The 25,413-nt window shown below is 46.3% G+C and overlaps 2 protein-coding genes across 7 annotated transcripts in view; one reads left to right on the forward strand and one right to left on the reverse strand.

Annotated features, from left to right (window-relative positions):
* Positions 1-15,926, forward strand: part of szt2 (SZT2 subunit of KICSTOR complex) — a 93,851-nt gene extending 77,925 nt beyond the window's left edge. For 4 of the 6 annotated variants that reach the window (XM_042708935.1, XM_042708937.1, XM_042708938.1 and 1 more), the window contains 8 exons: positions 2,492-2,704; positions 5,782-5,995; positions 6,946-7,126; positions 9,094-9,216; positions 9,688-10,276; positions 13,412-13,525; positions 15,483-15,551; positions 15,734-15,926. In XM_042708935.1, coding sequence (XP_042564869.1) covers positions 2,492-2,704; positions 5,782-5,995; positions 6,946-7,126; positions 9,094-9,216; positions 9,688-10,276; positions 13,412-13,525; positions 15,483-15,551; positions 15,734-15,877 — 1,647 coding nt within the window. In that variant the 3' untranslated portion in view covers positions 15,878-15,926. The remainder of the gene's footprint in view (positions 1-2,491; positions 2,705-5,781; positions 5,996-6,945; positions 7,127-9,093; positions 9,217-9,687; positions 10,277-13,411; positions 13,526-15,482; positions 15,552-15,733) is intronic. The other 2 variants (XM_031574568.2, XM_031574573.2) reach the window with 2 other exon arrangements.
* Positions 15,927-18,491: 2,565 nt separating this feature from the next.
* On the reverse strand, positions 18,492-24,771 carry hyi (hydroxypyruvate isomerase). The gene is made up of 8 exons (XM_012821678.3): positions 24,252-24,771; positions 23,678-23,789; positions 23,189-23,303; positions 21,719-21,797; positions 21,542-21,591; positions 20,656-20,725; positions 19,727-19,861; positions 18,492-18,977 (listed from the first exon to the last, which is right to left on the reverse strand). The coding sequence occupies exons 1-8, from the start codon at positions 24,448-24,450 to the stop codon at positions 18,922-18,924; spliced, it is 816 nt and encodes a 271-aa protein (XP_012677132.1). The 5' UTR covers positions 24,451-24,771; the 3' UTR covers positions 18,492-18,921.
* Between the last annotated feature and the right edge of the window lie 642 nt (positions 24,772-25,413).

Below are 25,413 nucleotides of genomic sequence, written 5' to 3' on the forward strand. Positions count from 1 at the left end.
CCACTGTTGTTGCTGTTAATAAATAGGGGGTGTTATGTGGGTGTTTCCCACTTGCTGGAGAGGAGCCTCTGGTAGTCAGGATGGCCTCGGCCTCTACCTCTGACTCTCCTAGTTTACACAGCGCGCCTGTTTACCTCATGCAGGCACAAGGTCACCGGTCAGCACTCAGTGTTTTAGACCACTCAGTGCTGGGCTAAATAGATGGGAGATAGATAGATAGATAGAGAATGGCAAGAAGAGGGCATGGACTAGAGAGAGAGAGAGAGAGAGAGAGAGAGAGAGAGAGAGAGAGAGAGAGAATAACAGAAGGAGAAAGGACAACAGAGACTCCATCAAACTGCTGAATGAGGGAAGGTTGCAGTTCTTGCTAAGTTGTTCTTCATTTTGAATATGAGGGAATGTCACTGGTGTGTTTGCACACAAAATAATTGGCTGGCAAGGATGCCTGTCTCCTCGGCCGTCCCTTCAGACCACCAGATAACATAGCAGACTGTTTCTTCTCATAGCATCTATGCGAGCGATGGCTATCAGAGTGTGAAGACAGATAGCATAAGTACTGAAACGGCCGTGAAACACGGTGGTGAAAGACATGCATAGCGAGGTACGGAGAAAAAAAAGAAAGAGATGGAGACCCAAAAATACAGAGATGCAGTGAGAGACAGGAGGAAGGAAGGAGAGAGAGATGAAGAGAGATAGAGAAGGTGGGAGAGTGAGTGAGAGAGAAAGAGAAATTGAGAGAGAGCGTTGAAGGGAGAGATAGTGAGTGATGCAGAGCGGAAATGAGTGATGAATGAGAGAGGAGAGATGAACAGAGGTAGGGGGGAGCGAGAGAGAAAAGGGGAAGGGAGAAAGGAGAGAGAGAAAGGAGGGAGGGAGAATTAGAGAGAGAAAGGAGGGAGGGAGATCGAGAGAGAAAGAAAGAGAGAGAGAGAGAGAGAGAGAGATGCACAGAGGCACTAGATGCACTGCATACTGAGAAGGGCCAGCTCTCTGCAGTGACATGTTGGCAGCAGAAGGAATTCTACACGAACACTCACTCACACACACTCACACACAACCTCCCACTGACAAAAACACACTTATACACACACACACACACAACCTTATACTGACATAAACACACACTCACACAATCTCTCTCTATCGCTCTCTCTCTCTCTGACAGACACGCACACACACACACACACACACACACACACACACCCCCCTGTGCTGACAAAAACACAGATATGCTGATAACAGCACTCCGTACACAAATAATGCCATACGGCTATACGTTTTGTATAACATCACGCATCACTAAATAATTCCGTATTATGCCAAGAGTCTTGGTAACTCTAGAATAAGTTGAAGTGTGTGTAAAGAAATAGAAGGAAAAAGTGTGTGTGTGTGTGTGTGTGTGTGTGTGTGTGTGTGTGTGTGTGTGTGTGTGTGTGTGTGTGCGTGTGTGTGGGTGTGCCTGTAAATGTGTGTGTTTGAGTGATTGCATTTTTGAGTTTTGGGTTTTGTTTTGAGTTTGTGAGTGTGCTTGATTGAATGAATGAATGAGTGACTGAGAGAGTGAGGGAGAGTGAGTGAGGTGAGAGAGTTGGCAATTGAATCAGAAAAGATTGGAGAGAGAGAGAGAGAAGGCTGTGCTTTATTATTACCCTGCCATTTTTTCTCTTTCTTTTTCTCTCTCTCTAGTCTCTCTCTCACGCTCTCTCTCTTCAGTTGAATGGCACAGTGCTGTTCGCTCGATACAAATGATCCAATCACGGCTTGAGCCACTGACCCTCCGCACTTGGTGTTTTACTGAGGCCAACCCCACCACACACACACACACACACGCACACACACACACACTCTCATACTCTTGTGCAACCTCTCCTCCGTGAAGCCATTGTGTGTTCCCAGGTGTCCTTGTGAGTGTCTGCATTCCCACACTAGTCTCTTCATGTGTTATTGACCTGTGACAAGTCTCTCTGTGTCTCTGCTGGTCTGTGCCTCTTCTCTTCATGCTCTCAGTCTCTTTTCATCTCTATTCGTGTGTGTGTGTGTGTGTGCTTCTCTCTCTTTCATTGTGTATGTGAGTTTCTATGTGTGTGTGATTTTTGGGGAAAGAGGGAGGTGGTGTGTGCTTATATGTTTGTGTGTTTGTGTATGTGTATATATGTGTATGAGTTAGTCAGAAAGACTGTGTGTGTGTGTGTCCAAGAAACAAAGACTAAATGTGTGTATGTGTGTTTGTGTATCCAGGAGACAAAGACTAAATGTGTGTGTGTGTGTGTGTGTGTTTATGTGTTCAGGAGACAAATACCAAATGTGTGTATGTGTGTGGGTGTGTGTCCAGGAGACAGACTAAGTGTGTGTGTGTGTTTGTACTCAGGAGACAAATACTAAATGTGTGTATGTGTGTGTGTGTGTCCAGGAGACAGAAAGACTAAATGTGTGTGTGTGTGTGTGTGTGTGTGTGTGCACCCAGTCCCATCTCATCTATTCTCTCCATCAGGGTTCCCTCCTCACCAAAGTGCGTAGCCGGCCCTTCCCAGACTCCAGCTCTGGCTCTGACTCTGCGGTATGTTACAGCACTCCCTGGTGTGCGGGGTCGCCTCCCACCAATCAGGCTTCACTCCTTGCCCACCCCCCCACACCCCCCATCTCCTCATCCTCATCTTATTCTTCCTCTACTCCCGCCCCCCTCCAACCGACCTCCCCAAAACCCGTAAGTATGCTGCCTTCCTTCTGCTTGCTGCCCGAACCTCTCCATGCCCCCCCCCCCTCCCCCCAACCGCACTGCTCCCTTGGGGAATTTAAGATGGCTTCCTCTATCTCCTGTGAGAATTTAAGATGGCTTCCTCTATCTCCTGTGAGAACCTAAGATGGCTTCCGATGTCCAGTCGCCCCTGCAGTAAAATGGAGGGTACTGTGGGGGTCGAGCGCAAACCCTTTCTCTCTTCAGCCCGCTGTGGCCCTTCTGTGCTGTGGCTTCTGGGAAGCAGGGGGAGTGGGGCATGGGCTCTGATTTTCCATCTTCTCATCGCGTTGGAGTCCGGGAGGCCCCTCGAGGCCGGCCTCCACCCTTTCTTTTTGGGAGGTGCTCTGATGCCGTCCTTCCACAGAGTGCCACCTCGCCAGTCTTTCTGCCTTCCCAGCGTGTTGTGTCGCTCTCTCTCCTGTGGTCGTCAGTGAAGCTTTGCTTCTTTCCTTGGTGCTCTGTTCTTCTTCCTTTCTCCCCCCCTCCTGTCCGCCATTGAGGTCTGTTAAAGCATTGCTGGGATCGAGTGACCCAACACCACACTGCAGACACACATGAAACGGCTCTGAATGCTTGTGTTAAATATAGCCTTTGGCCTAACACAGGTTATGGTGATGGTGGTAATGGTGGTGGTGATGACAATGACGACAGCGATGATAAATATGTAAATAATGATGGTGAAGATAGTAGTGGAAAAGTGTGACATATATATATCCCCATTTTATATATATATATATAAACAGTATGTGAAACCCCATAGTAGTGCTAACACATGCTGTCTCTCGTGAGAGTGAGCACACATGCAGACACACACACACACACACACACACACATGTACATAAATACAAACGCACATATACACGCACATACACACATACACTCATTATCACCCCCCCCACACACACACACACACACACTCATACACATGCACGCACATACAAGAATACTCACTCCCAGACACACGCACATATACACACATACAAGAATACTCACTCCCACACACACGCACGCACATATACACACACACACACAGAAAAAAAACATGCCTTGGGTCTAATAACCAGCCACCCCTCTGGGACGGATGTGGCGCGGGTCATAGCCAGATCTGTTCCCAGGCTTGGCTGTGACGAGAGGAAGGTCTGTGAGGGTGAACATGAGTTCATGTCTGAGGGCAGACCAGACCAGACGCATTACAGCGAAGGGGCGCGCTACAAAACGCCGGCGCAATTAACTCTCTGGGTTTGAACCCGGCCCGCCGCCGTCGTGTTATCCAAAGTGTGTGTTTTTGGCGCTCCCGCCGCGGAGGCTCGTGCTCTTCCAGCCTGCCAGCCGTGCGCTGACGAGGGTCGGAGGTCGCGTTTAATTGGGTTCTAGGTTCTCCCTAAGCGCGGCGGCGAGGGGCCTGACGCCAGCGGGTCGACCCGGCCCCACGGTGCGGTGCTGCCGATGTCCAAATTAGATTTTTACTTACATTTCACAACCGCATCCCAGAACCTGCCGCCCGCAAGTCCCACGGCTCTGTTTGCTAGACCAAAGAGGGAAACAGTCTTTCCCTTTCATTCTCTCCCTCTCTCTTTCTTCCTCTATCTCTCTGTCTACCCTCCCCTCTCTCATCTCACTCTCTTCTTTCCCTTCTCTCATGCTCTCACACTTTCACTCCCTCTTCTTTCTCTTCTTTTATCCCTTTCTTTCTCTCTTACTCCCTCTTCTCTCTCTTTTTTTCCCCTCTCTCTCTCATTCCCTCTCTTCCTATCTCCCCCCCCCCCCCCCTCATTCTAGATGAATCACTCAACTTGTAAATTGGTTGCCAGCAGCTGATCTAAAAGTTGGATGGGGAGAAAGAACTCACTCAAAACAAAAGTGATCAAAGGTTCAGCTGAGGAAAAACGCCATATTTTGTTCTCCCTAAAAAAGGAAAACGAAGGACAAAAAGCATAGTGGATCTGGTCGCATTTTAAATAATAAATAAATAAATATAAATAAATATCAAAATCTAACTCCTAAGACCAATTTGCATTTGTTCCAGGCAAACGGTCAAGATGAAAGCAGCTGAAGTAATAGTATTTAGAGCAGACACACACACACCACACACACCATCCCCCTCCTCCCAGCACACACACCCATACGCGCACACACATGCACACACACTAACACATGGACACACACACACACACCTTATTGTGTGGTAATGACTCCCTGGCTTAGCTTCTCAATGCAATCACTTGCATTCACTATTAATGCTTTTGGAAGCCGACTCTTTGATGTCTGACTTAATTAAGAAAGGTACAACTCCGAAGCTGATTGATATCACTGATGCCTACAAAAGGTTCTTACAGCAGAGAGTTCGGGGCCAAGGTGGGGGAGTGGAATAAGGGAGGTGTGTGTGTGTGTGGGAGGACTTAGGGGGGGGTGTCGGCAAGCACTTAAAGTGAACTCCATTGACGTAAATAGATTGTGCGTTATGGAAAGCTGGAGAATGGGGTTTGACGGGGTGGAGGGGATATAGTGGTGGTGGGGGGGTTCCATCAAGGCTGGAGAAAGAGTGCCTCTCAAACTGGCTTTACAGCACAAGCCGACAAGGCTGAGGCGGATTTTGGGCCTTGGTGTTGCTGGTCGACGTGACCGTGCCGGGGTGGATTCCGCCAAGGTCGCCCCTTCTGGGGGATTGGACCGGTATTGGACCAGTTGGGGTAGGAAATGAAAACGATTGGTGAACGGGGTCATCTCTCTAGGCCTTTATCTCTGTACGAGTTATTACTCTGTAACTGTTATTGTGTGTGTGTGTGTGTGTGTGTGTGTGTGTGTGTGTGTGTGTGTGTGTGTGTGTGTGTGTGTGTGTGTGTGTGTGTGTGTGTGTGTGTGTGTGTGTATGTGTTTGTCTGCATGTGTGTGATTGTGTGTATGTGTGTGTGTGTTTTTCGTATATATATATGTGTGTGTGTGTGTGTGTGTGTGTGTGTGTGTGTGTGTGTGTGTGTGTGTTTGGTTGGTTGGTTTTTCATATTGTGTGTGTGTGTGTCTGTGTGTTTCCTTCCTCTCTCCAGCTCTCCATGCTCTTCACTGAGGAGTGTGATAAGGTGCGGGACCTGATGCACGTGCACTCCTTCAGCTATGACTTCCATCTGCGCGTGGTGCACCAGTACCTGCTGGGCTCACACATGACCCTGCGCCAGGGCTACCAGCTCACCGGCTTCCTGGAGGACTTCATCCGACACCACCCCGACATCCCCAAGTTCGGACGCAACCACGTTTTCCAGGGTACGGGGTCAACGGGTGGGGGTGGGGGGAGACTATAGTTATGTAGCGTTTCGCCATAGTATCAAATGGTATCACGTAGTAGGTCAAGAATCAGTCTTTTAATTTCTTGGTTGAAATTGGTGAAAAGTCTTTTAACTGGGTGAAAAAAACTTTTTGATAGGCTGCTAGAAAACCCCCCCAAAAAACAAGCATTTTTTTTGTTGCTTTGTAATTTTCAAAGTAAAAAGCTAAATCAGTGAAATCCCCGATCGGCACTGTAATTGATAAATGCCATGGTGACCCGAGAGAGAATGAAATGGAATGGTGAGGTCCCAGGTGGGGGTGGGGGCTCCTTGGGAAAGAGAGAATGATCTGGAATGGTGAGGTCCCAGGTGGGCGTGGGGGCTCCTGGGGAAAGAGAGAATGATCTGGAATGGTGAGGTCCCAGGTGGGAGTGGGGGCTCCTGGGGAAAGCTGCTGCGCTGCCCAGAGGAAGCACAGAGACCGGGGCCTGAAAACATTCATGAAAGGGATTCCACCGGCCCTGGGTGCTGAGTTGGCACAAACCCCACGAAGAGGTGTGTGTGTGTGTGTGTGTGTGTGTGTGTGTGTGTGTGTGTGTGTGTGTGTGTGTGTGTGTGTGTGTGTGTGTGTGTGTGTGTGTGTGTGTGTGTGTGTGTGTGTGTGTGTGTGTGTGTGTGTGTGTGTGGGCTTTGAGTGTGCCTAACGGCGGGTAAACAGATAAACTGTGCTCTGGCACCCAGGCTCTCTGCTCTTCACACACCCCTTCTCAGGTGGGACAAATCCACTTTTGGCTCCGCAGTGCTGCTACATGGATGAGTCCTCAAGTGCAAGAAATGTGAAAATACTGGAGATATGCAGCCAAACTCACCTTACTCAGTGTGTATGTGGCATCATCTACCAACACTTATTTTATCGATTTTTTTTGTGTGTGTGTGTGTGCATAACAGGGAGCTTCTCCATCTCAACGGGCATGATCACAGCCCACCAGCTGTATAACTACATCACAGACCACGCTGGCACCTACGGCATGAAGCCTCTGCGCATGTCCAAAGCCTCAGCGGCCGCAGAGAGCAAGAAGGGGCCCAGCGCAGACCTGCACGAGTACGCCCTGGTGGCCCTCTGGAACAGGTAACACACACACACACAAATACATGCACACACACACACACACACACACACACATGCACACACACAAATGCACATATACACACACTCTCACACCGCACAAATGCACCTGCAAGCACCCACAAATGTATGATGTGCATTTGTACAGTAAGGGTTTGTCCATACACCCATACTCAGACACACAGAAGTATTCCTGTTTATAAGCCAAAGCAGCTGAAAGCAGGCAGAGGACGTTTTAATCAGCAGACTCTGGAGGATTTGGCGTTAGTCAACCTGTTCTGCAGAGTGCCTGCGTCAGCATTACAGACTGCATCTTCATTTGCAAAATTTCACTACGAGCAGAAATGTGACAGCAGCAGCACAGGCAAACATAAAGTGGCCAGGAGTGTCAGAACAGCTAGGACAGGGGGTACACCATCTGAACAGATAGGACAGGGGGTACACCATCAGAACAGATAGGACAGGGGGTACACCATCAGAACAGATAGGACAGGGGGTACACCATCAGAACAGATAGGACAGGGGGTACACCATCAGAACAGATAGGACAGGGGTACACCATCAGAACAGATAGGACAGGGGGTACACCATCAGAACAGATAGGACAGGGGGTACACCATCAGAACAGATAGGACAGGGGGTACACCATCAGAACAGATAGGACAGGGGGTACACCATCAGAACAGATAGGACAGGGGGTACACCATCTGAACAGATAGGACAGGGGGTACACCATCAGCCAAAAGACTGGCAGACTGGACACGGGCGCTGACTAAAGATCTGCGAACACAGGCTGAACACGTGCATCATTTAAAGAGGTCCTGTTGTGCTTTTCCTGTTTTTCCCTTTCCTTTAGTGTATATAGTATTGTGCATGTAAACGGTCTGCAAAGTTACAAAAGTCCAAATTACACGCAAGAGGGAGTAACTCTCTCCCGCAGAAACCACTTTTCTCAGCTGCCTGAATTCTTTCATCTCAACAGGCATGAAGTCTTTTACTCTGTTACGCGATGATGTAATCTCGTAATAACACTATCCTTATTGCCCAGTGACGATGTTACTGCCTGCGGAGCTGACCAATGGGCTCATCAGAAGGGGGTGGGCTTAAAGACAGAAGCTCTCACGTTTCAAACAGGGGCTGAATAGAGATGTTCAGTATGAGGAAAAGATTGTGTGTTTGGATCATTGAAACATGTAAATCTATTCTAGTAGACCCCAAAAATAATATTATGAACATTGAAAATGAGCATAAGAAGTCCTCTTTAAAAGCAGTAATATGTACACTCTACATAGTTTCAGACTTGCAGCCTTGGCAATAATGAGTTGATTCATTAATTCATTCTAATAAAGTATCATTTGATTTGATTTGATTTTAGATCTCTAAGGACATCCCCTTTTCATTGAAGAATGTACTCTTTTACATAGTATTCAGTGTACTGGCCTGTGATTTAATGTGTATATGTTTATATTTCTATATGTATTTATTAACATATTCATATATGTTTATGTAGCTCCTCTGGTAGAGCAAGGTGTAAACAAATGTGTTTGTTTCCCAGGGTTCTGACATACTAATAAAAAGATAGACCTTACCTGTACTTAAAGTCACATTGGATCAACAAAAAAAAAGCAACAAACAAACAAACAAACAAGGCTGACTTCAATGTCATAAAGAAGTGTCCACTACATGAGAAATGTTGTTTGTAAATGTGTGTTGTGTTTCTAATGTCCTGTGATACGTGTACGTAGTCCTTTTAAGATCCTTTATTTTGGTAAGGTGTACTCCACAGATGGACATGCACTTGTGCTCCACACTCCCCCTCTGGACTCAGACTAGTCTGCAGGGTTCTCTTAAATGTCTTTTCTTCTTTCATGCATAAATTAATAAATGAATAACTACTAACTGCACTCCCACACACACACACACACACACACACACACACATATACACATACACTCTTCCGTCTCCTTCAGCTCAGGGACATTTAAAGACCTGGACGGCCTGCGTCACCATGACGACTTTGACGTGTCCCTGCTGGTGTGTCACAATGCTGGTCCGTTTGAGGAGCAGTCAGAAGGAGAGAGACACCTGCTGAGGTGAGAGTGTGTCTGTGTGTGTGTGTGTGTGTGTGTGTGTGTGTGAGAGTGTGAGAGAGACACCTGCTGAGGTGAGAGGGGGGAGGAGGAGAGGAGAACAGTACTCTGCAGCCGCCACTGACGTATGATTCATCAGGGCACATGCAAAGCAGAAATGTGCTATAGTGTGTGTGTGTGTGTGTGTGTGTGTTTCATGAGAACAAAAGCAGAAATGCTAATGTTATGCATGCAGTCTGTAACAGTTTAGTCAGCTGGATGTGTGGGTATGGGTTTGTATGGCTATGTTTTTCTGTGTGTTCTTGTACATATAACTGTGTGTGTTCTTGTATGTGCATGTCTGTTTGTGTGTGAGTTAGAAATAAGTGACACTGAATCTGATATATATGATACCATATTATTCTGTGTGTGTGTGTCTGTATTCATGTGTGTGTGTGTGTGTGTGTGTGTGTGTGTGTGTGTGTGTGTACTCAGTTTGCGCTACTACGTGATTATGACCAGCCAGCGCGAGCTCTTCCCACGGCTGACAGCCGACATGCGCCGCTTCAAGAAGCTGACGCAGATCCACGTACCACCCGGCTCCGGTAACGGCACCACCACCGGCGCCGCCACCACCGACCCCAGCCCCAGCCTGCCCCCGGACTGCCCCCAACCCGCCCGCGGCGCCCGTGACTCAGAGTCCGACCTCTGGGACGAGGTCTCTTCCTCTTCCTCCACCACCCCCACTCTGGCGCCCGCCGCCACGCCCACCGGCCCTGTAGCCTCCGACGACGACCCCGCCGCCGTCGTCCAGGACGGAGCCGCCACCGAGGCGGGCCAGACGTACCCGTCGTCTCTGTTCCCCCTGCTGAGCTCGGAGGTGAACGCGGCGCACCGTAAGATCCAGAGCAGCGTGGAGCAGGCCATGGGCCACTGCCGCCGGGACAACCTGTGGAGGAGGCTCTTCCACGGGGAGCACCTGGCCTCGGACAAGCTCAAGCTGAGCAAGCTGGCCTTCGCCGAGCTGGAGGAGCTACTGCAGGCCGTGCAGAGCCGCTCCGTGGGAGAGGTGGACCCGCAGCTTGTGAGGATACACACACACACACACACACACACACACACACACACACATACACACATACTGTATACATACCTGTACACACACACACACACACACACACACACACATATACATATACATACATACACACACACACACACACACATATATACATATACATACCTACACACACACACACACATACATACACACACACACACACACACACTCACACATGTGAACCTGCAGGCACTCCCATACAAATTTACACACACAAACACAGTCACGCAGTATACACACACACACACACACACACACACACACACACGCATTAACGCACATTCACGCATTCAAAGTCATCTGTGAACATATACAAATGCTAACATGCAGGTGTCCACATACATGCATGAACGTGAACACACACACACACATGAACGTGCACACACACACACATGTAAACATGCAAACTCATATTCCCTTTACTTGGAAAAGAGTGTGTGTGCTCACGTCTGTGTGGTATATATGTAAATACAGTGTGCCTCCTTGTTTATTCTGAGTCTCTATTTCACATATTGAGTCAGTGAAGGAAAAACACCTGTCTGGATATAGACATTCACTCTGTCTATGCGTGTGTGTCTGTGCGTGTGTGTGTGTCTGTGCGTGTGTGTGTGTGTTTCTGAATTTGAATGTGAAAATGTATAACAAAACCCCTCCGGAGTCATTGTTTTTCAGATCTCTGCAATTCAGTGTGTGTGTGTTTAGAAATATGTTTGTGTGGATTTGTATATTTGAGTGTGTGTGTGTGTGTGTGTGTGTGTGTGTGTGTGTGTGTGTGTGGTTGAGCTGAGCGGCAGATAGTGTATGTGTGTGTGTAGCTGCGCTAAGCAGCAGCAGTGTGTGTGTGTGTCTGCAGGTTGACAGCAGCAGGCTCAGTAGAAGGCAGCTCTGTTGGGAAAACAGAGTTTCAGCACATGTCACCTCCACACTCCACACACACACACACACACACACACACACACACACACACACACACACACACACATAATGAGAGAGCCACAAGTCAGCCCTTTAATTCCCACTTTCCATCACTCCCCTCTGCATTTTCTCCTCCTCTTCTCTCATCTCTCTTCTCTCGTTCCTCTTTCTTCTCCTTATCCCTCTCTGTCACTCCTCTACACATTCCTCCCGTTCATCACAAGTAGGATTAGATGGATCGGGTGGCTTTAAAACATCTATTTCAGTGCAGAAATCAGGCACTTCCTGACCCCCCACCCCCACCCCCACCCCCTTGCCTTTGTTCAAATAAAGGTCCTGCTAGCTTGTTCTTGAGAGTGTAATCATCTCAATTTTTCCTCATTATAGCCGGTTCCAAGAGCCCCAGCCCCAATTACCCATTACGGCAGCTCCGGTTCTAATTGAGGTGTCTGAGATGGGTTCCCCCACCCCTCCTCCCGTCTCCATTCCCCACGGAGGCTGCTAGTGACAGCGTCTGACGTTCTACTTCAGGGAGAACGTCCAGTGGCTCTTATCATTGGAACAGGCTTCCAAATTGCCTGCCTTGTTGAAAGTGCCCTTTTTCAAATTCTAACTCCAACCGTAATAGGATCACTTTTTCTGTCAACATCTCTCTCTCTCTCTCTCTCTCTCTCTCTCTCTCTCTCTCTCTCTCTCTCTCTCTCTGTCTTTCTCTCTCTCTGTGTGTGTGTGTGTGTGTGTGTGTTTGTTTCTGTCTGTCTGTCTGTCTGTCTCTCTGTCTGTCTGTCTGTGTGTATTTGTCTGTTTGTTTGTTTGTGTGTGTGTCTGTCTGTTTGTTTGTCTGTTTGGTTGTGTGTATGTGTGTGTGTGTCTGTCTGTTTGTTTGTCTGTGTGTGTGGCTGCCTGTTTGTCTGTCTGTCTGTGTGTGTGTATTTGTCTGTTTGTTTGTTTGTTTGTTTGTGTGTGTGTCTGTCTGTTTGTTTGTGTGTATGTGTGCGTCTGTCTGTTTTTTTGTCTGTGTGTGTGTGTCTGTCTGTTGGGGGGGTCATAGGCCACTGGTTCTTTTCATGCCACCGCTGTCATTAACCCACCCCCCAACGCACACCATCTCTCACTCTCTCTCTCTCTCACTCTCTCTCTCTCCTCTCTTTCACTTTCTCTTCCTTCTTGCCCCTCTCCCTATCTCACCCCCTCTTCGCCCCGGCCTCCTGGAGCCACAGGGAGTTTGAGTTCCCAGGAGGCCGAGCGTCTCTTAAGCCCCAGTCCCCTCACAGTCAGTCAGAATATAAATGTATTTCGATTCCCCCTCCAACATTTACATCCAGCATTTGGTCTCTTCTCTTCCCCCCACCGCCCCCCACCCAACCCAGCCCAACCCCCAAGACATTTAACCACTTAATGAATGTAAGAGAGCCTGGTCTGAGACCTGCCCTGCGTGTGAATCCTAATGTTAATCTGTGCGTTCTGGAGCCCAGCGCTGCTGGCCGTCACAATGCAAGGAGAGAGGTAGCCCCCGGTGGAGGGCCCTGGCTACATGCGATACGCCTATCAAGAAAATTCCCTCAAATTAGATTCACTCCCACCACACACACACACACACACACACACACACACACACACACACACACACACACACACTCCTCCTCCTCCTCCCCTCCCCTCCCCTCCCCTCCCTCAGTTTCTCCTCTCTCTCCAAATCAGATTTGGGGGCAACGTGCAGAATGCGAAATTTGCCTGATAATTCAGTATCATGGCCGGAATGTCTACTCCCATTTAAATGACTTCTTAAAAAAATCTAATAAGAGCGAGCTAATGGTTCTGGGGGCTTCCAGTGTGCATGATTTTTATTCAGGACAAGAGGAGCAGAGAGCCGGGCCAGGTTCATTTAAATCAGCCCGGGCCCCGAGTACTTTCCCAAAAATCATCTGGGAGGAAACGGAGAGGACCGGACCGAGTTAGAAAAGGACCAGTTAAATTGACATCCGGCTAATCCTGATATAGTCCTAATTCTGTGACGTTTCCTAGTTACACTGTATGTTTTAAAAGGTGTTTTGTGGCATGTTTTTCCTTCATTTTTTTTTCTTCTTTGTACCCATGTCTGCAACTGGCTACTCATGACTGAAACACGATTGGTTGTTTGGCTGACTAACACACGAGCCGATTGGTTGTTTTTGCCGTCTGCAGGACTGCTTCCTGACCATGAGCCCCAGCTGGTACCAGAGCCTCATCAAGGTGCTGCTCTCCCGCTTTCCCCAGAGCTGCAGGCACTTTGTGGACGACAGCGGCATCCAGTACCTGGTAAAGTCCCCCCCCCCACACACAAACACACACACCCACACACACAGAAATTACCTGATTACCTAATAACTGTGCTTCCGACCTTTTCAGTGCAATAGCAGTCGCTGGAATGACGCAATGAAGTTGTAATGGAGTTTGTGTCAAAACTTCATCATCTCCCCTGGCATCAGAAAGATCTCTAATCAGCTTTGACTTTTTTAAGATGTTTTGACATTTTTTTTGGGGCACAAAAACGTGCAACATGACTATGTGCTCTAGGCGTCAGAGCTGACTTCTGTGACTCATCTTGAGACGTAAATGTCTTGACATATCCTGTCTCAGACATGGTTGTGTTTTGGGGAGTGAAATGAGTTCACACCCTTTAACTGGCATTAAGTCACGAATCACTCACTGAAGATCATGGTCCAACCCTACTGGTATTTCTCCTCCTAATATCTTAGCAAAAGTGAAGATGTTCCTCGCCATGCCTGAGGAGTCATCCCTCATACTGTGATGTGTCAGCTTGTGATTTCATAAAGCCAAACAAGCAATCCAAACAAACTGCCTTGATTAAAAAGCCTCCAACCATGCAGCTTATCCCTAACATGGCGCAGTGTGTAGTGAAGAAAGAGGCATGCATCCTAAAATGGCTTTGAGCAAATTAAAAGTCCCCGATCTCTCCCCCTAAGTCAGGGCTGGCTCGACGCCGCTCGCACCAGCATCAAAACCAACGTCCCCTTTCAGCTTCAGGCACGAGTGCCAAGACCGATGCTGAAGAGTCCCTAATTACTCTGTGGGGTTCCAGGGTGTGTGTGTGTGTGTGTGTGTGTGTGTGTGTGTGTGTGTGTGTGTGTGCGTGTGTTTGCCCTTGTGTTTGTGTCTGTGTGTGAATATGGGCGTGTATGTGTATATGCCTGTTTGTGCTTATGCGTGCATGTGTGTGTGTGTGCCTGTGTAGGTGTGTGCCTGTGTGTGAATGAGTACCTATGTGTGTTTGTGCAGGTGTGTGAGTGTGTAACAGACTTTAATTCAGTTTAAGGTTAGCGTAGACCAGCATCCACAAGGAAGGTCCTGTAATTAATTCCCCTCCATTTTGTACTCTGTGGCGTTGTTCTTGTTTTCAGAGGATATGTTTTCCTTAAATTAAAGTTTGGGGCAAAAGCACCCTGGCAACGGTTTCGGAGTCACCTTGAACTTCACTGAAATGAAACTTCCACCGTTTCCACGGCTCTCCCAGTTCCAATCAGAGGGGAAGAACTTTACTGAAAGTTCTCAGAAAAAGAAATAATCAATTCGGCAAATTCCAGACCTCTGTGCTTTGAAATGAGTGTTGGCATCTTGTTAAAGAGAAGAGAAAAAAAAAGAAAAAAAAATTGCGAAGAGGCTCTCAAGGGGGATTATGGGAATCTTAAGGGGGAATAATTGTCAGCTCCTCTGGAGTGTCGGGAGGTTAGTCCCTACTTAATTTTGTAATTGCGAGGCCGGAGATCAAAAGAACGGGCTGCGGTGCTGGAGATTGCCTGGACTGATGACTTGAGCCTGGCCTGCTTTGCCTGCCCCCGCCCCCGCTCTACCCACCTACCTACCTACCTACCTCCTGCCTGCCTCCTCCAGCAGCGGTGTGGCGCTCCGTAAACAAAAGCCTGCTTTGTTTCCTGCAGTGAGGAAGCATTGAGGGCTTTTTCAAACTCCAGAGCACCATTAATGAACCGCGGAGACGGGAGCAGTGGACATTTAAAAAAAAAATCCTGACTTAAAAAGAGATCTTCATTATGTGCCATTTACATTTCTTGCTCTTTTTTCTCTCTCTCTCTCTCGCTCTCTGTCTGTCTCTCTCCCTCTCTCTATGAATCTCTTTGCTTCTCCTCTCTTTCCCTCTATAAATCTCTCCGGCCCCTGTCCTCTCTCTCTTTCTCATTCTCTCTCTCTCTCTATCTCTATCTCTCTCTCTCTCTCTCTCACACTTCCTGTCTTTCAGGCTGTTCTGAATCAAAAGTTCACGGACTGCTTTGTGCTGGTCTTTCTGGACGCCCAGGCGGGCAAAACGGTAAGCACCATTGTGCACCAGCAGATCCTTATCCAAACCAGCCGTTTTTTCCCCGTCCCTGATAACACTAATTCGCCCCTGTGTTTAACATAACAGCACGGGCAGCCTGGCGAGGGCTACTGTGGCAGTATGACTGGATTTTAATTAATAACCCCCCCTCCCCCTCCTTCCTCCCCTTTCAGAGTCTCAAGGTGGTGTTCCGGGAGCCCCTCCCTGCCAACCAGCCCCCCAGCACCAGCCCCCCGCCACAGCTGGTGTCCATGTACCACCACCTGGAGTCAGTGGTGAACACCGCCTGCTACAACCTCTGGACCGGCCTCCTGTGAAGAGGAGGAGACAGGCCTGAGACGAGCATGGAGGGGGTGGGCGGGGGGGAGAGGGAGAGGGAGAGGGAGAGAGGGAGAGGGAGAGGTAGAGGGAGAGGTAGAGGTAGAGTGGGAGAGAGGGAGAGTGGGGGAATGGAGAGAAGTGACTGTGGCTGGACGCCATTGTCAGATGGTAAATTGTGCCTCGTGTATTACAGGAGAGGTTGAGGTGTGTGTGTGTGTGTGTGTGTGTGTGTGTGTGTGTGCGAGTGTGAGTGTGAGTGAGTGTATGTGTGTGAAAGAGTGTGGGGGGAGAATGCTGCTGCTGCTGCTGCTACTGCTGCTGCCATGTAGTGCCAAATGACTGACACATCCTCCTTGAGCCCCTAGCTATCTATCTCCACTCCCCCCTCCTCCCTCACGGGTATCCATTGATCTCAATCACTCTCAACAACCCTGGGAGTGGACGGAGAACTACAGCGACACCGCACCACCGTACGGGCGCTAGCACTGACAGTCCATTTCACCTGAAGGAGGCTTCTCCAGAGCCAGGCCGCGTCGCATCGCGCCCGCAGCCGTGAGGACGCCTGCCAGCCGCTCGCCAGCGGAGAGGGGGGCTCGTTGACTCGCCGACCTACCACCACTCAAGAGGGCATGTGGCCCCGACACAGGCCACTTTACTGGCACACAGTGAGGCGAGGGTTGAACACTACCTCACCGCGAAGGGTTTTTTTTTTCTTTGGGACTGAAGAACTCTCATATCTGAAGAGCTTATTGTACCGGGGGCAGTGCACCACAGGCTTCTCATTTATGCAATTTTGTTGCCTTTAAAAAAAAAAACTCTGTTGGTCAGTAGGCCACTGAATGCCATTCTCCATGGCTGAGAGAGGGAGAGGGGGGCCAATTGTGCCACGTCGGCTTAAAGAGCATTTCAGGACTGCACTTGTTTGCCGAAAGTATTTTTTTCTTTCTCTCTCTCTCTCTCTCTCTCTTTCTCATTCTAATTCTCTTCACTGTGTTCTTTCTTGAGTCATTACTTTTGTAACATACCTACACACACATCTGATCTACTTGAGTGCATTACAATGTGAAGCAGAACTGAAGCCTTGTTCTCATCCCAAGAGTTTGGAGCGTTTGGAGAGTCGGGTATGAATGTGTCGGATAACTGTTAACATATTTCAGCTCTCAACATGGTGAAACTTGTGTAACGTTTAAATATGCCCCCCACATCCCCTCCATGTGTGCTCAGAGGAACTCTTTTTCCCAAGAACTCAACACTCATCTCCTGCTCAGAACGTGTAGTACTCTGAGCTGCAGCCCGGATCAGAACATAACGCTGGGTCAGCTTTGGCCCGGATCAGTTCCAGATCGACCCCCACCGTCACCGCCTACCCGCCACACTCTTCACCGCGGCACAATTCTCCCAGGGTTTCTTTTTGCTTTATCCGTCTCCACCGAGGCGCGCGAGATCGCAGCCATCACAGCTGGCAGTGGTGGGTAATTGATTTCCGCCCGGCGTTTGTATTGCTACAATGTCAAATGTGCTAGCTAATTTCCTCTCCCTACCATATCTTCATCCCAGAAGTGCCTACCTTATTTTTCACCCCTCCATTTCTTAACGATGCAAAAAAAAAAAAAAAGAGTAGTGTTATTATTGTGTCGACCTTCCAAGGAGAATCTCTGAAAATCCAATTAGGCTTCTCATTAATTCTGGCGTAGTGGCAGGCCGAGTAGGGCTACCAGACCCCAGTTTACAGAGAGCACAAGCAAGATGATGGAGCCAAAAAAAAAGAGAGAAAGAAAGAAAATAGAAAAGAAGGGGGTCTGTTTGTCTACTAGTGCTCGCATCCTAATTTGGTACACTGACACCACACACAGACAGGGGAAGAAAGAAACTCTCGGAGCTGTCATTTACTGCAATACTGAGTCTACACAACCTTAAGTTCACTTCAAGGAAACCAAAAATAATTGGAGTTTTTTTATTTTTTTTATGAGTTCCTCATTTTAATGGGGATAAAACAATTAAGTACTGATTGTGCGCTTTTAAGCAAGACAATGTACATTTTAAGATTTTGTTTCATGATGTTCAGACACTGGATATTTAATGTAATCTAATACTTAATAGTGCAACATGCTAATGGTTGGCAGTTCATATAATAGTTTTTTGAAGCAGTGCTAAAATCGAAGTGATTAAAATAGGTCTTGAAATGTTGTAAATGTAAATTATGTACTTACAAAAGGATTTGTAACTATAAAATGCAAACAAAAATAAAAAAAAGTTACGTTTATGACTTGGCCATTTTAAATCCCGTTTTTTTCTGGGAGTAAATAAATGCTCAGGCACCAAGCCTACACCGTACTGAAGCTATTTAGTAAGGACTCTGAGAGAGAGGGTCTTCATTAAAATGTAATTTGTAGCAGGAACAGACTCATCTGGACGGAACTTAAGCAGAGCTTTTCGCCGCCAAATTCTATTCTGTTCTAATGGAGTTTGGCAACAGAACTAAGATGTGTTGGAAAGGATCTAAACTTCACAGGGTTGTTGGCAAGCATCCACAGACGATTGATACATCAGCTTCCTGTGTACATCAAGTCTTGCAGAAGATACAGGAGACAACACAGAGACGGCCAACAGTTTGTGCAAAAAAACATTGTTTATTTTTCATTTGTAAGATTAGACCGGATTTTAAGAGAAATGTATAGACATTTAGCCAAAATATGTAGTGGTCGACGTTTTTTTGTTTTACTTGCTTGATGGTTGTTACATGTTGGAATTGGAATGGGCAGCCCTCTGCATTGCTGGTCATCTGGCCAAAGAATGATCGAACCAAGAATGTCAGATATGACAATCCTGCGTCAGTGTAATGACACACCTGATCCAGGCCCAGGATGTACCATATGAATGCACATGCTGAGGGGTTTGTCAAAACCACTGCGTTATGTCCTCCATCCTTAGAACAGTTTTCATGTAATTTCATACATCCTCAAAAGACCATTGCACATGAAGACTTTTTTTTTTTATCCACCACGGGTCTCCTCTGAATGCCCATTGGACTGTCTTCCCTTCACTGGTGTCTGCTCCAGTACTCCTGAACCCATTTCAAACCATCCACTGTGGAGCCTAAAAACACAAACAGTAGCAGTTAGAGGACTTTTCCAACTTTATGTGTCAGCATGAATGTTCTGTTGAGCATTCTGCTTTTTCAACAGACTTTGACAACCTTGAATTCCTAAACTCCCTATGGGAAAGAGAGTATTGCATGCCTTTAAATGAAATGACCCACTTTCATTTCAATTACTTCCATTGTTAAATCATTAATAGTTTTAGGGAGCTGTTCGGGGCAAACACACACTTAGGCTATAATAAGCACATTCAACTCTCCTCATTCCTCTGATTTCCAAGGCAAATTGAAATCCTACTTCACAGACAGGTAAAAATAGAAAAGAAAAACCCTCAGCCGTGCTTGTAAAACCAGCTACTCCCAGAAGTTCTCAATCCATCAGCACCCCCCCCCCCCACTGAATATCATCCATCTACCCCTGCACTAAGCACCCTTCCCCCCACCCCCCACTGAATATCATCCATCTACCCCTGCACTAAGCACCCGACTGACCTCCATGTAATTACAATGCTCTCCATCTTCTAAATCCGGTGTGCTCAGCCAATCAGAAACTCAAGAGCTCCATCAGATATGCGGAGTATAGAAAGATGAACACGCAGGGCCGAGCAGAGGGGACGGGGTGCCGTCCAGGAGGGCTCTAGAGTAGCTCCAGGAGGGGGGTGTGAGAACCCTTGGCTTAGGCAGACGGAATGGAGCCTTACTGGAGGTTAGACAGGGCTGAGATGGTGCGGTGTAGCTCTGCTCTTACCCTTGGGTTTGTATTCACAGCCAATGTAGCCCTGGTAGCCCAGCTCCTCCAGCAGGCTGAGGAGGTAGGGGAAGTTCAGCTCTCCGGCGCTGTCCGGCTCGTTACGACTCGGCACCTGGGCAATCTGGACGTGGCCTGCAGCACGGGATGGCAGCACAGGCGGCCTGTTATTCACCCTCTTCAGCAGCTATTAGTAATGGATGGTACGCACTCATGTACTCACACACACACACACACACACACACTGGTGTCTAGAGAGGAGAGGTTGATGCACAGGCTTTTAGAGGCTCTCCACACCGTCACCACAGATCATTTCTTGATGTATGTGTGGCTGCAGACACTCTAAGGTCGTGCTGAGGGTGGGGATTATTGATATCTTTTTACAGAACTTTTCTGCCTGCCTGCCTATAGTGTGGAGAAAGAAAGATGCTGCTGATACCAGTAGCTGGTTATTTTGAAAAATGTTTGCCAGTACTGAATAGCGAATGATGCTGCATCCATGATGTTTACATTTATACGAGCTTAAATATGTAATGTCCTTTGACATCCTCACATTCATCACACACAGTGTTTTTTTTTCCACCTGTAAGGGTTTCATGTTGACTGAAATATGGCTTTAAAAGAGCATCAAAAGTGAAGGTACCCTATTAAAATATGGAGAGGGAAAACTACTGATGCTTTGCACCAATATAAAACATGCTTAAGAGCTTTTCAGCCAGCAGGTATGAATTGTTGGCTTATTAGTCAGCACCTGCTAGTGATATAATTGGCCGCCCTGTGACAGCAGGCATCCTTTCAAATCCATAACACAACACCCACCTTTTTGCCCTCGCCATTGTGACCCTACAGTCATACAGCACACTTCAAAAGTCTCATGTGATATTGTTTCTCTTGCATACACACACACACACACACACACAAACACTTGCCTATGAGGGGGAAGTACTTCCGGATGTTCTGCGTTAAGTTTCCATCCATTATTTGCCAGTGATAGACATCCTGCGTTGGGGGATGGGGAAACAAAATGGCTCCTGTCAGCACAGTCTGGTTCCACAGCAGAATTTTGTGGTGATTTAAAGAAGCACTTCCCCCCCCCCCCAGCCTCCATCTCTGCGACGGCTGCCGTGGTGCCTTCCTCTGGACTGTGTTTAATCATACTTCACTGCAGTTTCTGGCTTTTATGTGCTCGGTGACAGCTAAAAGATGCTCTGAGCGGCCATTCACAAAAACACTCCACCGTGTTAGCCCCACTGCCTGTCAACAAACCTATGAGCTGCACGATGGGTAATGGACTTTGCTGCTCCGTCAGCAACTCACTGAGAAGAATTGCTTTTTTTCTGTCCGTCTGTCTTTGTGTGTGTGTGTGTGTGTGTGTGTGTGTGTAGATGTGCTTTCCAAGGGAAGAAAACTAACAGAATAAGGGGAATTACAGAGGACAAAAATAGCAACAACATCGTTATTAGTTAATGACTTTACTGTAACTGCTGTTAAACTTCGGGTATGGGTATGGAGAGGGGGGGGGGGGGTCTCCTAAGAGATGTTTAGCAGATGCAAGTTACCCTTTCTGAGACAAATGCCAGGTCCTACAGGATTCAGCACAGTAGCACACTTTGGTTATGTCCTTGTTTGGTTTCCTTGAGGCATACTTTCTTGGTCTCTCTGACTGACATAAGTAATAAATAATAGCAAGCCCTTGAATAAAGGCACATTATTACCTTTCCCTTAACCTGGAGCACAGCTTTTCACAACAAGCACAGAAGTAAAACGTTCACAGTCTTTTTCCTGATTGCTTTACATAAAGTGCAACATACTCACCATCTGCAGTTTAATGCTGGAGTGACCGACTTTCTGCAGAATATCAGCCGCTAGAAAAAAACACACAGATCTTCAGTGCAATGTAGGGATATACTTGACACTGAAAAAACAAACAAATCTATTTACATACTCAGATCCAGCCTTAGGCAATTCCTACAATCAGTGCTTTTTTTTTACCCTGATGAGGAGAGTTCAGAAAATACAGTGGGTCTGTAATCCTGGTGTTGATCGGCTCAATCAGACCCAGGATTCCTTCCTGTAGGCCCAAAAGCAAAAGTAATGCAGTGGTTCTCTTCATCCAGCAGCGCCTTCAGTTAAGAACTAGAGTATGCTCTATTATATTATACTAATGAACTAGAGTATGCTCTATTATACTAATGAACTAGAGTATGCTCTATTATACTAATGAACTAGAGTATGAACTAGCGTATGCTCTATTATACTAATGAACTAGAGTATGAACTAGCGTATGCTCTATTATACTAATGAACTAGAGTATGCTCTATTATACTAATGAACTAGAGTATGCTCTATTATACTAATGAACTAGAGTATGAACTATTATACTAATGAACTAGAGTATGCTCTATTATACTAATGAACTAGAGTATGAACTATTATACTAATGAACTAGAGTATGAACTAGAGTATGAACTAGCGTATGCTCTATTATACTAATGAACTAGAGTATGAACTAGAGTATGCTCTATTATACTAATGAACTAGAGTATGCTCTATTATACTAATGAACTAGAGTATGCTCTATTATACTAATGAACTAGAGTATGAACTATTATACTAATGAACTAGAGTATGAACTATTATACTAATGAACTAGAGTATGAACTAGCGTATGCTCTATTATACTAATGAACTAGAGTATGAACTAGAGTATGCTCTATTATACTAATGAACTAGAGTATGAACTAGCGTATGCTCTATTATACTAATGAACTAGAGTATGAACTAGCGTATGCTCTATTATACTAATGAACTAGAGTATGCTCTATTATACTAATGAACTAGAGTATGAACTATTATACTAATGAACTAGAGTATGAACTAGCGTATGCTCTATTATACTAATGAACTAGAGTATGCTCTATTATACTATACTAATGAACTAGAGTATGCTCTATTATACTATACTAATGAACTAGAGTATGAACTATTATACTATACTAATGAACTAGAGTATGCTCTATTATACTACAAATATTGAAGCAGTGGTACTATTTCGTGAAATGCCTTCTAAAGTATGGCAGCTATCAATTACATCATTCCTCTGAGAATAAAATCCAGTCTCTGACTGTCTTTGGGTCAACTAGAACCTAAACAAAAACCTACATTTGAACTGTACATGCTCCTCCTGAATGTCTTTTTGCAGCAGTTTGCATCATATGTGTGTATTGACACAGGAGGGAGGATGGTGGGATGAAGGTCTAAAGGAATGTTTAACGATGTGTTTTTACCCCACGTAGTCACATGCTGCGGCTGCTACAGCTGAACTTATCAAGCTTAGAGGGAAGAAGAGGGCCAATAAATGCACACCGTTCAAAGTTGTGCAGTGAAAACAGGTGAATCCTGCTCAACACCTGAGTATCCTTTCTGGCTCTGCGCCACCAGGAGAGCAAGTGAGAGGCTCACCTTTGAGAGGACATCTGCAGCATGTTTCAGGTTCTGTACAAAGGTGGCCTCCATCTCCATGGCAACAGCCGTGCGGTCCGCCCCCACAGGTACCCTCCCTGCCATCAAGTGGATCCTGATGAGGTGATTTCAGGAGAGAAATATGTTTAAAGTGGGAAACCTGCACACACAACACTGACACTCTGAAATCCCACTGCCGGCTAAGTCTAGTTTTTTGCTGAGACTACCCCAAAGCTCTGTAATGTATTTAATAATAGAATACATGATTTAAGCGAAGAAGGAGAGCCTTATGTAGAAGATATCCTCAAAAAAAAAATTTTTTAAAGACCATGACCACGTTAAGTACTCTTTAACCCCTTTAATCCTCATATAATGCGTGTGGATGTGTAGATGTCAGTATATAACATACCCTCTGGTCTTTTATAATTACATGGTCTAACCTCTGCTCTCTGTGTTAATGTGGTCACGAGTGCATGGTGAATCCTGTACCTCCTGCAGTCCAGTGCTTTGGCGTACTGCACAGCCAGCTCCAGGCCCTTCCTGAACTCCTGTTCTCTGCCCGGAACGGCCCCGAGACCGAGATCACCACCCTTCATATCCCCTACACAAGTATGACAGTAATGCCTCTTCGTCATGGGGGCAGCTAGTTTCTGGCTCATTTTAGATTAATGTAATCATGTCATTGTACACTATGGGCTTGCTGTTTGGGTCACAGTGCACCACAAGGCAAATAGACTATCTAGCTACATGTATACACTAATACGGTCCCTATCTACAAAGGCAGGGATCGCAAAATAGACCTCTGGCTACAGATGTTTAAGTATTAAAGTGTAAAACCTATAATAAGTGATGAACATACTGGAAAACTTGATAAAAGAAAGTAATGAGCATATGACGTCCTTACTTATACTAGTATTGGGAAGTTAACAGTGACGGGTACATTATCAACCCTGAGTCATAAAGACATATAAATGGGGTTCATGACATTATTAGAGTATCTAGTGTAGTAGTAGGCTATAGTTTACAACACAACGGGGCAGAAAATGTCGGGATTTTGTCTTACCCGGAGGAGTATTCAGAAGCACAACTTCAAGACCCGTTTGTTTCTTCGACTCGACAAGCGTTGCAATGTCGCAGTCATATAACCATGCTGCTTCAACTGCTCGAAAGCCAGCGGATGCAGCTGCCTGCAACCTCTGAGTAAATTCTGGCAACTCCGTAAATAACCAGGAGATATTTGCGCAGAATTTTAACGCGGGCATTCTGGCTCTTGTCAGTCGCTAAAATATGTCTGGCAGCCTGCAATCGAGGCGACCACAAACTCCTATGTGTAAGGACAGATTCAACCAATAAACGAGTTGCACCACTTGTACTAATGTGAATGTTTAACTAGCGTTACTGATTATGCAACTGTACAGCTAGTTACTGTGAGTCGAGTCAAGGAAATATTTTTCGAACTGTTGTCATAACCTGTGACAGCCGTAGATCCAACCCGTAGGTCACATGCGTAGCAGTCCATTCGTCCCGAGTAGAAACAAGAACTATATTGGTACTTTCCTGCTACAACAAAACAAAAAGGCCACTGCATTTGGGACAGAACAGAAGAGTGTACTGCTGTTATTACTGGATTTGAATACCACCAGGAAATACATTTTATTTTTAGTTGACAGTTTACCGTGTGTTTAATCAGTGTATTTTTATTTGGAATTGTGTTTTTATTTTGTAGTTTGAGTTACTAAATATATAGCTAGGAGTTATATTGATATTAATATTAATAATGATTATGCTATAGGCTACGGTGGATTGTGCATTTGTTACATTTCAACTAATCTCTTCAACTAATAAACCTCTGAAGCCGGATTAAATTTATAGATTAACAGAATGCAGTCTATAAATGCAGTTTAACAGAATTACCAATGTGTTGAAGGGTGGGGATGATTCAGGCAGAGAGATCCCCAAAAAGTTTAGGAAGATAATTAAATCCCCCCCCCCCAAAAAAAAATCAGTTTCAAAAATTCTTCAAAGGCAAATATTTCTCAGCCTCTTCCCTGGTTTTCAGTCAGCAGTTTACTGATTGTTCATAAACTTTACCTTTCTACACTGTAATGTGGAAAACATCATTATAAAATCCATTTGGGGACTGTGCTTAGAATGTCTCAAATTGATGATGGAATTGGTGGACTGGGGCTTCGCCCGGCGCAGGAGCCCGAGGATAAGCCTTAGGG

This window comes from Clupea harengus, chromosome 10, assembly GCF_900700415.2.
Source record: "Clupea harengus chromosome 10, Ch_v2.0.2, whole genome shotgun sequence".
In the NCBI taxonomy this organism is placed as follows: domain Eukaryota; kingdom Metazoa; phylum Chordata; class Actinopteri; order Clupeiformes; family Clupeidae; genus Clupea; species Clupea harengus.